The sequence below is a fragment of the Ornithodoros turicata genome, chromosome 4 (genome assembly GCF_037126465.1).
Source record: "Ornithodoros turicata isolate Travis chromosome 4, ASM3712646v1, whole genome shotgun sequence".
NCBI lineage: Eukaryota > Metazoa > Arthropoda > Arachnida > Ixodida > Argasidae > Ornithodoros > Ornithodoros turicata.
The window spans coordinates 26,125,138-26,142,350 of record NC_088204.1 but is presented as its reverse complement, the minus strand read 5'-3'; the positions used below and the strand labels follow the sequence as shown (position 1 = coordinate 26,142,350).

Sequence of the window (17,213 nt, the reverse complement as noted above, 5' to 3'; positions counted from 1 at the left end):
AAAACTGTCGTTGTTGTTGCCGAACCAAATCTATTATTACTAGTAAAAGTATCAGGATCCGCACTTCGATACCCAGAAAGAATCGATTTCGGAAACGGCGTTACGTACAACACTGTTCCCGCTCGTGTATCATCGTCGTCTTTTCCCCCTCTTCCCACTTTTCTCGCGGGTGTGTGCGAGTGTGTGGTCGTGCACATGGACAAAAACTGTCGTTGTTGTTGCCCAACCAGCAATATTAATGACTAGTAAAAGTATCAGGATCCGCACTTCGATACCCAGAAAGTATCGATTACGGAAACGGCGTTATGTACAGTACTGCTCCCTCTCGTGTATCATCGTCGTCTTTTCCCCCTCTTCCCGCTTTTCTCGCGGGTGTGTGTGAGTGTGCGGTCGTGCACCTGGACAAAAACTGTCGTTGTTGTTGCCCAACCAATAATAGTAATTACTAGTAAAAATATCGGGATCCGCACTTCGATACCGAGAAAGTATCGATTAGGGAAACGACATTACGTACAACACTGCTCCCTCTCGTGTATCATCGTCGTCTTTTCCCCCTCTTCCCGCTTTTCTCGCGGGTGTGTCTGAGTGTGCGGTCGTGCACATGGACAAAAACTGTCGTTGTTGTTGCCCAACTGACAACATTAATTACCTTCGCCGGCTTGGTTTCTTGTTATTATGAGAGTCTATGGCTCCATGACGTGGCACGCGCGTGCACGCGCATCACGGACTAGAAACACCGATGCACGAGCTGAAACGACGTTCGCTGGTTAGCGCCGAAGCAAGAAAGAGTTCGATATAATTTCTATTGTTGATCCGTAACGGAATCAAAATTTTGAATTGTGATAAAAAGGTCGAAATTGACATAGTGTGTAACGTAATTTCAAGTAAACTTGTTTCTGCATTTTAGTGCCCCTTTAAAGTCTCATAACTTAAAAAACCGAGACTGGGGGACAAAAAACGGCAACACAGACAAGGTCTCAACCTTGAGACCTCAACACTTTTGAGTCCTTGTCTGTGTTGTTGTTTTTTTATATGAATCTATACCACTAGCTCGCTTGCTACCTCTCTATCCTCTTTAAAGGGACCATGAATTGTTTTTCCCTCACTATCGTATACACATCGACTTTTAACCGTATTCAGTACAACAGGGGCGCAGTTATCAGACAAAAATAGCAGGGCGCGTGACCGCTGGATATATACCTTCGAAGCGGGCTTACGTCATCGCCATCCAATTCTCTCAGCCAACTGTGAACGACGAGGACACACCCCGCGGGACCTTGTGGGTGCATGGTTTTGGTTTGGACAACAACGACGTCGTATATCCGCCGTCGAAATCACTTGAAATATGGCAAAAGGCGAATTGTTAACAATGGAGGAAGAGATTGTGCGACACACACAGCGTCTATTGATCATTCGGTACTCAATAGCTCGTAAAATGTCACCGACGGAGGTATGTTCCGACGAAGAAGTTCAAAGAGGAAAACGTGCTCCGGTAACCATGCTGACAGTCAACGGCTATATTACGTTTCTCGTAGGATTCTGTGTCAACGGTTAGATACAATCTTGTCTCCAGGTCAAATAAAGTCATATTTCATGGCGAAGTATGCAAGCTTGTTCGAAAATTTTGCTGTTTGCTCGCAAAAGCCCGTCCACGAATCGGCAATATGTTCTGTGTATGATGTCACGGCCAGTTCGCCTCGGAGGCAGGCCGTAGCAGCTGCCGTTCACGCCCGTGGTTAATATACGAATATATTCGCTATTTGAACCATTTTCAACTTCATATTTCACAGGGTGAATGCTTTAGCACAGGGACACAAATTAAAAATGATGGTGGGCTTGTCAAATATCCTTTCATGGTCCCTTTAAAGTCTGTCCACTTCTTCTTCTGCAAAGAGAGACGCAGTGATGTGCTCCGAAGCCCTTTGTTTGTTTTGGGTTCCTTCTGTATCGCCAGTGGCGTCGATAGTGTTTGTTTGTTTCGTACCCTTCCAGATGGTGTGGGGAGACGCCAGATCAATGGTGGTTGTGCATGCGGTCCTGAACGACGCTCTTAACGGAAAAGTAAGTGGATTGAGAGGTGTCATAGAGCACGGCATGGGAAAGATAAAGAAATATGTGTGTGAAAGATAAAGAACGTTGAGGAGAACGCGTGCGTGACAATGTGCACGATACCGGACGTCACGAGACAACGGATAGGTACAGAAGGGATGGTGGTTGAAGCTAATCCGATAATTAAAGAGCTATGTGGCAACCTGTGGTATGAGGTATGTGACGATTAGATAGAGCAGCGCATCAGGGCCACAGAGGGCAGCCGTGCTCCGGGGGGGGGGTATGCCCGATAGGAAGTAGGCTCGGACGCAGGGCCGTAGCTTTTCCGGGGGCTCCACGTGCTCTCCGAGCCACAGGATAGACCAGGAGGCAAGTAGCGGTGCAATTCTGCGGCTAGATAAGTAATTAATGGAGCGACAGCAATGTTGAAAATATCCGAGGGGGATCAAGTGGCGGGGAAGTGAAACAAAGGCACAGGAGAAGAAAGGGGCGAGGTAATGACCGTATAGGTTTCTTGAACGTGCAGGGGGGAAGATATAAGGCAAAGCGGGAGGAACTGTATGAAACACTCGAAAAAGATTGCATAAGCATCTTCGGGGTCATGGAAACTCATCTACGGGAAGGGGAGCAACCACCGTGTAACCCATTGTATGTATGGGAGGGGTGCAATAGAATACCAGAAGAACGAAAGTGGAGAGGAATTGGAACACTAGTACATAAAGACCTGGATCTAAAAAGGGCACGGACGCAATGCAGCGAACACGTTTGGCTTGAAGGGCAATGGCGATCCAAAAGAATAGCCATAGCACCCAAGCAGCACAATGTACTGAAAGTCGAGTGCAATAGGGGTGGACGGGTAAGTGGAAGGCCTTGAAGAGACTCTTGAACCTAAAGAACTTTGATAAGACACATACTGTCCACCCCTATTGCACTTGACTTTCAGTACATTGTGCTGCTTGGGCAGTAGTGTACATGTGGACGGAAAAAAACGCAGCAGAAAAGAATGCGTCATTGCTCGAGTGCCGAGCCGGGATGTAGAAGTGCGTGGTCGTGATCGAGAACTGATACTAGTGGGCGATATGAATGCACGCGTCAAGGAGCTCGATGGTCGCACTGACAATGCAAGCAGATTGCTTTTGGATTTTTGCAATAGACACGCGCTGGTCATAGTAAATATGAAAGAATATGAATGTTCCAGCCTCGGAACATCAGTTCTTTCATATTCAACAGTTGCCGCCTGCGTCGACCCCGTCGTATGAATGTGTATATGAGTGAGCAAAAATGTAAGAGTGAAAGGAGGATGAGTGAGAGAGAGTGGCTGGTTTGTCCCTTCAGATGACGCACCCTGGAAGTCGCTGAGAAGGTGTGTTAGCTTAGCTCAGTTGGTAGAGCCCTGGACCGGCAATCCAGAAGGTGTGGGTTCGAGTCCTACAGCTGGCTAACCTTTTCAGTGACTTTCTTCTTTCATCATAGTAAATGCCTCCTCAAAGTGCGAAGGCGAAATCACGTGGGAAATGGGCAACTCCCATTCTTCTATCGATTACTGTCTAATGGTCGGATTCACAACCAAGTTCGTAAGATTCGCTACGATGTCGTAGTCTGCAAACGTCTGCAAGACATCGTAGCAAATCGCAGGGTTCAGTATTCACGAAAGGATCGTGAGGGAGAGGGAGGTTCATGATGGGCAGAACGAGCCAGAAAGAGCAGCTGACGTGCTTCCTGAAATGTGTTCTGAAGTTGACATGGAAGACACTCATTGGACCTCAAAGCGTGTCCACCGGCATAATTTTACGAAGCGGGAGATAGAGACCCTCGTTGAAAGGTATGAAACAAACAAAAACACCATCGACGCCACTGCCGATGGAGCAGAAGGAGCCCAAGACAACCAAAGGGCTTCTGGGCACATCTCTGCGTCGCTCTTCGCGGTTTCGGGAACTACACGAAACTTTGAGAAGTACAGAAGTAGAAGTGGACAGACTTGAAAAGTTCGAGCAAATGAGAGGTAAGGTGTGGAAGTACGCAGGAACAGCACAATGGCATGGTTTCTTGGGAATTACGATAGTTGTTAGGGTGGATATTACAGAGAGGAAAGGCAAGGTCGGATAAGAAATTTCATAACATTCACACATATATTGATTTCAAACATCAGGAGCAAGTCTAGGCCGCAGCGCAGCCAGGACCGGTGATGATTCCCCGGATGTGCCACCAGTGACGCCACTGGAGGAAAGAGCGGTTGGGGCCATTTTCCGAGCTGCTGTCCATGATATTCCTGGCAGTTTCGGTACTGGTTTGTGTGTGTGGGGGGGGGGGAATGACCCGAACAACATTCTCACCACAAATTTGTGCCACTTAATTCGCTGAGAATGTTGTGCTTAGCTCTGGCTCTGCACAGGAACTCAGCAATCCAGGCCTATCGACCAGGTCGAACGACGACTCTTTCAGGGGATACGCTTTCTCCCATGTGTGTACCACTGATCTCTATCTATAAAGGCTGGATGGCGCATGGGAGAGGGGCTCGCGGGGGAGAGGCGTGCATTCGGGCCGCCACGTTGGGAGGCCCTAAAGCCATGGAGGTAAGAAACTAAGGAGATGCCCTAAGCGCCTCTCCCAATGCAAGCGAGCGTGCTGTGACCCGCGCATGGCATTGTGGTTAGTTGCCCACACACGTGACCCATAAACGTCACGGCAAGACGTCATGAAACATGGCGTCCTCCATGTCCGCGGCGTATCTTACCTGAATACAGAGACGAGCTGCGGCCGAATAACTTGTTTCCGCTTTCATAACATCTTAGAAGTTATCACACCCGTTGAAACACAAGATAGATCATCTCAGTGTGGAAGGAATGGATCACAAATCGCTAGAAGACGTACGTACGTCATCGTGACATTGCCTGGCTTCTCTTCTGTTTTGCTCAACTTTTGTTGTGATTTATCACGCGGCAAATGTTGAAACAACCCATAACCTTCAAAGTATTGTGCGAATGGACTCCTTGAAGGTAAGACGTTTGCTGAAGATGAGGTTTGCTAAACTTCCAATCCTCCGAGCAGACCGCCATAACGCCGAAACATGTGGGGATCACGTGACCGGGCAACTAGATGGGCGTGGTATTGCCAGGAGCGACCGCTAGAGGGGTCCCACGGCCCTCCGATCTCCGATCTTATAGCCCTCTCCTTAGTTTCTTACCTCTGTAGAGGAGGTGGAGTTCCTCTACCTGAGCCCCGACCGGCGATGATGGTATGCCACGGAGAGGCGATGACGGTGGCCTATCTCCATGGCCGCGCCGGTGGAACTGAGGCAGGTGCTCCAGGCGCGTGGCCATCTTCGTCGTTGTCCACGGCCCGCTACATGGCTCCCCCCTCAGACGCGGAGCGGCGATAAGAAAGATGGAAGAATCACGTCTATACCGGAGGGAGAGAGCTAAAGTGACCGTGGACGACGCGCACTACTGGACGTATTCGTGGAATGGCACAATACCCGTTACGAGAAGCTCTCGATGAGCGGGCAGATGAAGGGCGAATCGTTGGGCGTCAGAGTCGTGGCCTGGGGTGCCGGAACCGGCACGGGAGCGTGAGCTCATAGGGTCCCAGGAAGTGATGCTGCGTACCCGTGAGGACTGCTGTGAAAACTGCCGAGACGCCGGCTAATGCGGGCCGTGGCGTCGGCGGCCGCAACTGCCGAAACCGGCAGGCGAGCACTTTGCTCTGTTGTCGCGGCCGGCTGCGAATGAGCGTCGAGAGGCGGAAGGGAAGTGGCGGGTAGTGAGTGTGCCGGGGTCCGTGCACAGCGCAGGGCGGTCCCCGGGATCCGTCAACCGATGGTCGGTTAGAGGATCGTATGACCAGTGACCGGTCGGAGCGTTGCATGGTCGTCCAAATCGGTACGGTGGAGGGTGACGGTACGTGAGCTTCGGCGCGTCAGTTGACAGGAGAAGGGCAGTCGTGATGCTGTCGTCGTGAGCCGGACGGTGAAATGCTGCACGGCTGAAGAGGTGGGCGGGGCCGTGCTGGACGGTGAGGCCGCAGGTGGAAAGGCGCCGGGTACGTTAACGGCGAGGTTTGCTGGCGGTGGGTCCATGTATAGAGCGCTGTGTTAGTGCTCGTCGAAGGCGTCGTCAGGAATTTGGGATAGTAAAGAGCCGAATTGCTCCGAACATGGTGTTCGTTGTTCGGGTCACCAGGCGCGTGGCCATCTTCGTCGTTGTCCACGGCCCGCTACACCAGGCTCCAACAGCTCCCCATAGAGCCCATAGTTTGAGATAATTCACACAACACTGGGCACACGACCAATGAAATTGCGACGTGGTGGATATTATGCACAACCAGTCGGCCAATCAGGAGCCTCCATGTCTGGCCGGCTTTTCGGTCGGTCCTGGCTAGCATCGACTTCTACTGGATTTCATACCTGCCGCCGTTACTCGGTATTCAAAATAACTAAAGCGATTTTGGGGTAAAATAGATTTATTTGATACAAAGCACTAATTCAAAGATCTGATACATGGGTGCACTGTGCGTACAAAGCCCACTGCGTTGCTGACACACTGGGTCAAAGTTCGAACATGAAGCAGAACGAACACACCGTTCAACTCCTAATACCGAGGCAGTCTCATGAGTGCGTACCATTTCATGATGAGCACCTTCTTTCGCTGCCTGCGGTGCATCCATTATAGCGAAGCGAAAAGCGCTTGTGTGGCACGTAATCCTGTCTTTGTTGGCAGTCCTCGAAGTCCAACGGCGCTCGAACTTGTTCTTCACGCTCCAACTCATGAAGCATTCCGGTACCGCAGTCGACAAATTGTTCGTGGGATAACAATTGTGTCCACAAACAGCACAACACGCGTCGACTCACAAGGACGAACCAATAAACCCGCGAACATATTTCTGCAAACTGTTCTGTCGATTGACACCACCGAACACAGGAGGACGATATGCCGGGCATGCTATTTCGAAACTATGCTGAAACGCTGAAACGGCCGAGACGTTGTACGCACATGCGCGCTACAAAATGCGATTTCAAAACGTTCTCGGCCAATCGGAGCGCGCGCACAGTCTAGGCCAATGGGCTTGCAACATGGTGTATGGGCGCAGTGGTACATACTCTACAGCCGCGTCCGCGGGTACCTGAGGAGGACTGGCTACACCTCCATGCCTAAAGCGCAGTGTGCGCCCATAGAAAACAATGGGAGGCAACGGAGATTGTGAGTATTTATAGCGCTGCAGGCGTTGATCGTTGCTTGTCATCACACAATTTTGTAAGGTGCCAGTATACTGATGTATCCTAACAGTGTTTCACAGGTGTCCTGCCGTTCGATTCTTAATTACGTTATGTTTTGCATTCCGAAACTAGACCGTCACAGCAGTGCAGCGCTGGGGATTGTACTACAGTACGTTTCCCAGCCAATATTTCAACAAGAAACGATGTGAGGTTAACAACCACCATGTATGTAATATCCCGTGCTGCGTTCTGGAAAAAAATTGTTCCATGAAGAATGGTCCGGGAAATGATATACTCGCATGGCAGAAAGAGATCGTTCTGTAGAATCACTGCCGTTGTTTTAGCCGTGTATCGGATTCGTATGATTTATATCAAGCACCGCCGCAGGAAGTGTCTTTTAGTGAACGACTGCGGTGCTTTGCCTCGCAAATATGGACATACCGAAGCAGCCCAAATACGTTGTGAGCGTAATTTCATTGCTTCACGCAATTAGAACACGCTCGTTAGGACAGTTAATCAGGTAGTGATGTAAGCTTAATCAATTAAGTTACTTAAAAGTGGTAACACCTCCTTGAGACACAAGATTTACCTCTTTTTGAAGTACAGCCCTTCTATGTTTGTTTGTTTCTTCCTTCATTTGTTCTGATTATTTGCAGGCGCGGTTGTGCCAAACTGAATGTCCTTCTCGAGTACTCACATGCTTTTGCTGAATACAACTGCAGCGTGAGCAAAGCTGCTTAGGAACGGGAGCCTGCTATCCAGTGCTGACTTTGTCATGCTTGTTATGTGGAGCACGTTCGAAAAAATGCAGCTGCACATCTGAAACTCCAATGAGTATCATCGTCATCTAAACGAGAGCGTCGTAGCACCGTTGTGAGACCAGACACGCTTTCTGAATATCTACTATGGCACCTTCCGCAGTTTGCACAATTTTGTTCAGCATCGAAGTCTCTCATAGGAACCACTTTGCATTAACTGTGACTCCCATCTTACATTTTGATGTGCAAGGGCCTTCTTGCACTACACACGTATGGTCTGCAACAGGATAATTGCAGCAGGACGATTTAAAGCTTGAAACAGTTGTGATTTTGTCATTTTGGCCCTCGTGTACCCCGTCTGTGAAACGTAAACAAAAAAAAATCTAACACGATATGCTTTTGTAAAGAAGGTCACTGATGGTGAGTAAAGACAATATACAAGTTCAAGTTTATTCAACATTTTATATCAAGTTTATACAACATCAAGTTTATTCAAGTTATTTCTTGCACTTATGCGTTTCAGGATACAATGAACGAGACTACATTTATTGTTTTATGACCTTGCTACAATGACAATATATATTTTAGGAATGACAATGGACAGGTACTCTCTCTAAATTTGTAGCACTCAATTTTAGGTTAGAATGAGCAATGAATAGCAACTTCCCTCCTGATATTTTCTCATATATGATGAATTTTGAATTTAATGTGATCAAATATGTGTTAATATAATAATATATATAAGAATATAATATGTGATAAATGAATGTGATCAACAGTAGATGTAAACAACGCCAGTAGCCAGAGAAGTGCATTCTCAAGAAATAATTTTCTTCTTATAGCATATATGTGCATGCCTATTAACTGAAACAATTATCACGGTTTTAATTTCTGAGAGTGTTCTGTAGAGACGGCTTAGATCTACAACAGTTAATACAAGGTATTATATACTGTGAATACATTTAAAAATCCCATGTGACACATACTTTCTGGAGGTGCTGTGGTAATCAAAGTTTGTGGGCATTACGCAGGTTCTGCACCCATTTCTTGAGTATGTCGAGGCAGCTGTGAAGTAACCTGCATTGATGATGATTATTCCAATTTTTATGGTGCATCGACAACAAAGAAAATAATACATCAGAACATTGGTTTGGGTGCAACCAGTTAAAAATGAATATGTTGTTTAATAAATGCATTGGACAAATGTTAAAACATCAGTTTAAAACATGGTTTACAATCCCTGTATCTTCTAAAAATTGAAAAGATGAAAAACTATTCTAAAAAGAATATGGGGAACTCTTCTAAAAAGAATTATAATCTCTAATTATTATATTGCTGGGTGAAGGAGCCTAAAGTGTAAGGTGTGTTTCTGACGTGAACATGTAAGAAAATATGCAAAACTGAGAGAGGCTAACCACAGTGCGTGCACTGAGGTTGTTCCTTCCTGTAAAGTAGAAACCAGTGGATGAGGAACGTGATACTTACCTGTACACCCAGCCGTATCACACTACACAGATTATTCACTGGGTAGCCCTCATGACGAAACCTGTATTGAGAGACCACTTTTGCCTTAAAAACTGCTTCAAATAGCACGGCACGCCACAAATTATTACTATCGTAACAAGCTGACGATACAGCTCAGACAAAGGCGTTATTCAAGTCGCGCCACACCACCGTTACGTGGGATTCTTTGTCACAAATCAAACCAAGGCACAAAACAATACCAATACATGAAAAAAGGTGACAGTCTTGGTCTCATTATTTATGACGTAATACCGAACTTGTGCGCGAAGGTAATTCAAAGAAATGAATGTGGCACTTGCTTCCGCAGAGAACACCGTGTACCACGCTAGCAATGCATGCAAAAAAGCGCTCGAGTGCTTGCACATATATTGATGACAACACTACCTGTGTAGTGTAACGTGTTCTTTCAAGCATATTATGCACTCAAACTGTATTTGCCGCCGGGTAAAATGCAAGTGTGCTCGATTGAACGTCGGAAGAGCGATCAAGCAACCTGCATCCAGTGCTCGTTTTGGGCAAAAAAACACTTCATAATGGTCAACTAAATATACAGAATGAACGCCTATTTATTCCTCGATAAAGAGTGACTCACCTGTATAAATTTAGACCCTGTAACCTTGCCAGTACGGTTGGTACGACCGTAATTGCAAGAAGTTGCCATGATCGCTGCGGCGGCTGTTGTGGGCACCGTAAGATGGCGGCCGGTTTCTTCACGCTCGCGCTCCCTATCCGCTATCCAGCCTTTTACAATCGAGATCAGTGGTGTGTACTTACCTTCAGAGAAAGCAATTGTTAATTACATCTATGTATTATCTGCTCAGCAGCCTCAGGCATCCTCCTCATGGTCAAGGGAGGACTCATGTTGGAGCAAGGGCATTCGGGGTAGAACCACGAGGCAGAGGTACACAAGCAGACTGTACCTCCTTAGGCTTCCTCACGTGCATTCACAGTCTACATTCAATCATCCTCCGCCTGTCTTCTCAGATTAGTATATTCATGGCATATCATGACGGCGTCAAGATGACAGCTGCAGTGGAGCAGAGGAAGTTTTGGAGACTCACAAGAAAATTGAGAAACATTTAGTAGGCCTGTTTATTGTGCAAAGGCGAATGCTACCCATGAAGCAGTATAAGTATGGGATGTCTATGGGGTGTATGTATGGGGTGTATAAGTATGTCGAATTTTCATTTAAGAGGGGTGTTCAAGTCAAACCGGGACTTTTCATTTTTCGCAAAAGTAAATGAACTTACAGGCGAGAAATTAGTTTTATTTTTCAACATAATCTCCAGCTTCACATTTGTCCCAGCGTTTCACGAGGGCACACTCTGTGTCTGTGTTTCACGAGGGCTTAGATGCCAGCAGCATAGAAATCCTTACCGGAGCGTATAGCAGCCATGGTCGGACCGCATTCTTGGCCTCGTCGTCGCAGCTGAAGTGGCGGTCCCCAAGGAACGCCTTCAGTGGCAATCTGCGCCAATCTGTGGCAATCTGCGAGTGGAAATCTCTGGGGGCGAGGTCTGGACTGTAAGGGTGATGTGGCAGCAACTCCCAGCCAAGTTACTGCAAGGTGCATGTCGTGAGATGCGCGGTATGCGGGCGTGCATTGTCCTCTAGGAGGAGGACTCTTTTGGTGATGAGGCCCTGCCGCTTTTGCTTCAGCGCCCTATGCCCATCCCTGAGAACCTGGCAGTAATATGCACTATTGATGATGGTGCCACTGGGCGGAAAATCAACATGAACGACGCCAGCCTTGTCCCAGAAAACCGTGGCCAAGACCTTACCCGCAGACGGGGTGCTTCGGAACATCTTGGGAGCTGGCGAACCCGGGTGCTTCCACTGTTTTGATGCGTGTTCAGACTCAGGAGTCAAATTTCATAGCCGGACTTGCTTTTCCTTTCTGTAATATCCACCCTAACAACTATCGTAATTCCCAATAAAGTATGTCATTTTGCTGTTCCTGCGCGCGTACGTCCACACCTTACCACTCTATTGCTCGAACTTTTAAAGCCTGCCCACTTCTACTTCTGCAAAGTTCCGTGTAATTCCCGAAACCGCGAAGGGGGGCGCAGTGATGTGCTCCGAAGTCTTTTCCTTGTGTTGAGCTTCCTCTGCTCCATCGCCGATGGCGTCGATAGCGTTTTTGTTTGTTTCGTACCATTCCCAAAGGGTCTTCCCCTTCGGCCGGTGGGCATGTTTTCAAGCCCGATGAGTGTCTTCCATATCAACTTCAAAACACACTTCTGAAAATACCACGCGGTTTTGTTGACAAACACCGTGGCATGTTCCACAGGATACAACGGGTCCCATTGGTTGAGATGACGTCGTTGCCATAACAATAACATACCCTCGGGTCCCCTCGCTCACGAATCTCACGGTCACATTTCAAGAAGCGCGTCAGCCGCTCTTTCTTGTTCGTTCTGCACATCATGAACCTCTCTCTCGTGAATACTGAACCCTGCGATTTGCGACGATGTCTTACGACGGTTGTAGACTACGACATCGTAGCGAATCTTACGAACTTGGTTGTGAATCCAACCCCCGACCCCCGGTCACAACAGTTGCGTGAAACCAGTGCCATGCATTAAAAGGGATTCTGGCCATTAATGGGACCTGCATATACCTGAGGCTCCACCCACTTTTTTAGGTATCTACCCAATCACAGGTTGAAATACAGTTCCGTATTTTACAGGACATCCAGTAGTTATACCTCTACCTTATGTACTGGGTGCCACCATTTTGGAGAAACTAGGTTAATTTGATTTGAAACGGATATTACTGGTGACAGACCATACGACAGATTTTGCACCCTCTTTTATCAACGCCATCTGCATGGAGAGAGGCATGTTGGGAAGACTCAGCACTGCAGAAATTGTTGCTTGTACTTTACTGTTTGTGTTTACTGTTACTTGTACTTTTGATCACGCAATTAACATAAGTAGATGGAATCAAAAATGCCCAAAGATGTATGTATAGATAAAATTCAATTATATAATGCAAAATCTTACGCATCAGTGGAGTCTTTCGTGCTATTTCATTGAGATCGCGGTCTTCACTTGGCCTAACGGTAGTGACGAAACACATCATTTTTGTGGAGCAAAAATTGAAGCCAATTTTGCAGCTATAGTTACAATTAAACTTGGGCGCATTTAATTGGTTGTCGTTTTCCACATGGGCCGCAATGACACCAAAATTTCTCAAAAATGGATCATGGTGCTTGGAGCGGCGAGGCGGAGATTTCGTGACTTTTTTTTTTTTTCATAAACTGCTCTAATTTTATTCTGTGAGTATACAACCTCTTGACAGATGAAAGAAGGAAGTCACTGAAAATGTTATCCAGCTGTTAGCCAACTGTCCTACAACTGACTAACCGTTTCAGTGACTTCCTTCCGTCATCATTAATTTCTTATAGGCACTTGAGGCTTTGTATGTACTTGTCCTTTCTATGTGTTCCATCCTCAGAACATTAATAGAGTTGCCCAAGAGCTACGTCATTGTGACGTGATCTGCCTACTGATGGGCAAAACAAACGCACGTGATTATATACGCCAGCACACGCGAATAGTTCTACGTGCGACCGACGCCCACCACTGTGACGCTTCAGTCGCTGCATTGTTTACATAACACGGGGAGGTCTTTTGCCATCATGTTAATTGACAGGTCAAGCCTCTTAGGCTCCTCCTAATGGCCAGACTCCCTTGTAATACCGGGCACTGCAAACCCTCTCATCACCTCAGCCGCACGGGCGCAGCGCCCTGGCAGTCATGGTCATTCCAGTCATTCCAGCGTGCGCACTCGCTGAATGCAATGCTCCGAAGACACAGCAACAGTGGCAACAGTACCACAGCACGTTGTGCGGGGCACGCCTGCGACCTCTGGCGCGATTTGTACATGCTGCGCGCAGTGAGGTGTGCGTGGATCATGTCGTATTGATGCGCGGACGTCAATAGGGAGTCACTTTTACTGTACACCTACGGAGCAGGTGGATTAGGGACTGGACTCACGAAGCAGCAAACAAGCGGCCTATACTTACCAGAGAAAGAAAATCTTGGTCAACCTTTGTGTTTATGAATCCTCCCCTGCTTTCCTGGGAACCGTAATACTTCCTACCAGTCTTCAGAATTTTGTGCTTGCATGTGATTTGCGAGATTTTACAACCCGTGATTGGATGGCATCTTCACACGTCAGTTTTTGGCGATGTGATTGACACAGAACTTGAGAAAGTGATTTTGTCCCCAATTTGTGATGTCACTATATGTGTGCCGGACATGATATACTTTCCGTCATGGTGCCTTTAAATGGAGAAACTTGGCTTTATGTAAATACTCTGGATCTCAACTTGAAGTCTAGTCTAAATTGCTGTCTACATCGATCCTCGGCTGACTCTTCGTTGACCACGTCCACATCGGAACCTGTCCGGAACTGGTGCTGACATCATCTGGGTCCATCCACAATCGTAGGGCCACAACACTACGGGCAACTTCATCATCATCATTCTTCATTCACCTGTATTTCTTCAGCGCCTTACGCGATTCTTTCGCGTTTTTGTGCCTAGGGGTGAGCAAATCATGCGAGTAAATACGGTTCTTTAGTCCGGGGATTGTCCCCTCCCAGTGTGATGTACACCATCCCCCCCTTTTTTTTTATTTGCAACACCCCGTGAAATTTCTGAGATTGCACAATACAGCTCCGCTACAAATACATATACCAATATACAAACACATCAACCCCAGAGGTCCATTTGTGAGGAAATTACTGATTCGATCATATCAAACAAAGTAAAAACATACAGGTCCGGACAAAAGGTTACGGAACATTGGAGTGGTGTTACAGGAAGGAAACTCGGAAACCCGCTGTCATGAATATGGTCCCATTTTATTCCAGAGGGGCGGAACCAAACTGCCTGAACGAAGGTACAGCCCCGAGTGCGCGCCCCACAGCGCCGTCGTCGCAACTCTGCAAGAATCTGGTGCAGGCGCCCGAGCCGTCTCCTGGGTCCGGGACTTCCTATCTGATCGCACCCTTTTTGTGCGCACTGCCCACGGCGACACAGCTCCCTTCCCGGTAAGCCGCGGGGTGCCACAGGGCAGTGTGTTGAGTCCATTGCTGTTCAACCTTGTCATCGCCTCACTCCCCGCACACCTACCTGCCAACGTCAAGATCACCATTTACGCAGACGATGTCTGTATTTGGACTTCAGGCACCCGGAGAGACGCGATTCAGCGGCGCCTGCAGCAAGCCCTCGACGTCATTGAGATATATCTCGCCGACAGAGGCCTACGTGTCTCCACAAGCAAAACAGTCGCCATGACGTTCACCAACCGCTCATTTAAAAACTACCCACTCTACGTCGCGGGAACGCCACTTGATTTCGTCACCCGCTACAAATATCTCGGGGTCATCGTAGACAAACGGCTGTCATGGTTCCAGCACATCAAGGCCCTCTCTACCAAGACGAAGAAATTCGTGAACGTGCTACGGCGCATCTCTGGAGCGTCGTGGGGTCCCTCGTGCAGTGACCTCCGACACGTCCATAACGCACTTGTGCTGGGGCTACTACGGTACCACCTCCCAGCGCTCCACGGGATCAGTAGGACGGGTGAGCGAGACCTCCTCAATGCCCAAGCGCGCGGCCTCCGGGTATGCCTTGGACTGCCACGCACGGCTGAAACCTACACCGTACTTGCGGAGGCGCAAGAGACGCCCGTGCATATTCTACGGGACCGAGAGACGCTCCGCATCTTTGCGCGCTTCGTCACGCAGCACCCTTGCCACTACCTGCTGTCCATTGAGGATGCCCGCCCCGCATCGGCCTTTGGCGGAGCCGTCCGCCGTCTTAAGGCTATCCTCCCGGATCGCTCCTCAGGTGTATCCTACGCCCCTCCTTTATGGGCCCTTGCCAAGCCCCAGGTATTGACCAGCGTCCCTGGCCTAGGCCGAAAGAGGGAGACGCCGTTAGCCGTTGCGCGTCAGCTCGTCCTCGAATACCTATCGACGCATCATCAACACCGTCAAGCGATCTATACAGACGGATCCGTAACACTTGATGGGGCCACTGCAGCCATCTACGTTCCTCAAGGTAACATCGAGCAAGCTTTCAGGCTCTCCCATACCACCTCCTCCGCCGAAGCCGAGCTCTTCGCAATCCACGCGGCCCTCCGGCACATCACGACATCGCCCCCAGGAACCTGGACGATCCTGTCGGACAGCAAGGCGGCACTGGAGACACTCGACTCATACTGCACCAAAACAACGGACGACCTGCACACAATGGCAATGTCCCTAACCAACACCGCCCTTGCTTCTGGGCACAATATATGTCTGCAGTGGATACCCAGCCACATTGGCCTCGGCGGGAACGATCGAGCAGATGCTGCGGCCAGGCGCGCACACGAACAACCCGACGCCGCGGCGCGCATACCGCTGACCCCTTCGGCTTGCCGCATCCAGATCCGCCGCTGGGCCGCCCAAGAGGCGCAGAGATTCATTCGAGAATCCGCCCGTTCCAATGACTTCCTTCGCTCCATCGACCCGGCGGTGGAGTTCTCCCCACCACGACGTCTCCAAAGACCACAAGAGACACTCCTCCACCGACTGCGCCTCAACTTGGCATACACGCCACCGGTCCAGCGCATGATGGGGAGGCAGATCTCGGCCCTCTGCGATGCTTGCGAAGTGGTTGCGGACACATCACACCTCCTGCTGACCTGCCCCAAGTACACCAACCATCGCGATACCCTTTTCCGCTGCCTCGAACGTTTCGGGCACAACCAGCTCACGCTGGCCGCACTTCTTGGCCCTGTGCCTCAGCACCAACAGTGGGCCGTCACAACCGCCTTACTGCACTTTCTGAAGTGCACTGGCCTGGCCTCTAAGCTCTGAGCTGCGCGCTCCAGGAGCCTCACCTTCGTTTTCTTTCTTCTTCTTTTTTTTCTTCTCTTTCTTCTTTCTCCGTTGCTATTTTTTTTTTCCTTCCCTTCTTTCTTTTCGTTTTTGTTTTTCCTCCTTTTACGGAGACTCACCTTTTCTTCGTCCTTTCCTTTCTATTTATTCTTCGTTTTCTTTTTATTTTTTTAATGGAATAGCATGCCGACCTTGGTCTGGCAGACCTTTCCTTTCAATAAATATATATTCCCCCCCCCCCCGAGTGCCGCGCTCGCTATTCCTCCTTCTCTTTCGGTACTCGCGTGGATCTTGTCACTCGCGGTGTGTCCGCTCAGCGACTCGCCGCTGAACCCCTATGGTGGCACGGCCCACACTGGCTCACCATGCAGGCAGACTCCTGGCCTTCTCGGCCCTCTTTAACCTTCACTCCAGTCCCCCAAGATGAAGAACGCGTCACGTAGACCACTGTCTGCCCCGCTCCCTCGCTCAGTTTACCGTCTATTTTCGATTTGGACCGCTACGGCAATCTAAGCACGGTTCTCCGGATCACCGCTTGGGTACGCCGCTTCGTCGCTAACGCTCGCCACATGGCGTCGCCGATACGCGGTCCCCTAACCGCACGCGAGCTTGATCAGGCAGAAATCTACTGGCTTCGGCAGTCGCAAGGTGACGTCTTTGTCGGCGAGATTTCAGTGCTTCAGCACGGCGAGCAGCTCGCTCGATCATCAGCCATCAGACTCTTCCGACCTATACTGGACGGTGACGGCATTCTCCGTGTCGGTGGTCGC

At 49.0% G+C, this 17,213-nt stretch overlaps 1 protein-coding gene and 1 non-coding gene across 2 annotated transcripts; both read left to right on the top strand.

Moving 5' to 3' along the window:
• The first annotated feature begins 3,416 nt into the window (after positions 1 to 3,416).
• Trnaa-ggc (transfer RNA alanine (anticodon GGC)) lies at positions 3,417 to 3,489 on the top strand. The gene has a single exon. It is a non-coding gene; the product is annotated as a tRNA-Ala (tRNA).
• Positions 3,490 to 13,304: 9,815 nt separating this feature from the next.
• LOC135392229 (uncharacterized) lies at positions 13,305 to 16,422 on the top strand. Its single transcript, XM_064622950.1, has 2 exons — positions 13,305 to 13,448; positions 14,425 to 16,422. Exons 1-2 carry the CDS (start codon positions 13,305 to 13,307, stop codon positions 16,420 to 16,422), a joined length of 2,142 nt encoding a protein of 713 aa, XP_064479020.1.
• The last annotated feature ends 791 nt before the right edge of the window (positions 16,423 to 17,213 follow it).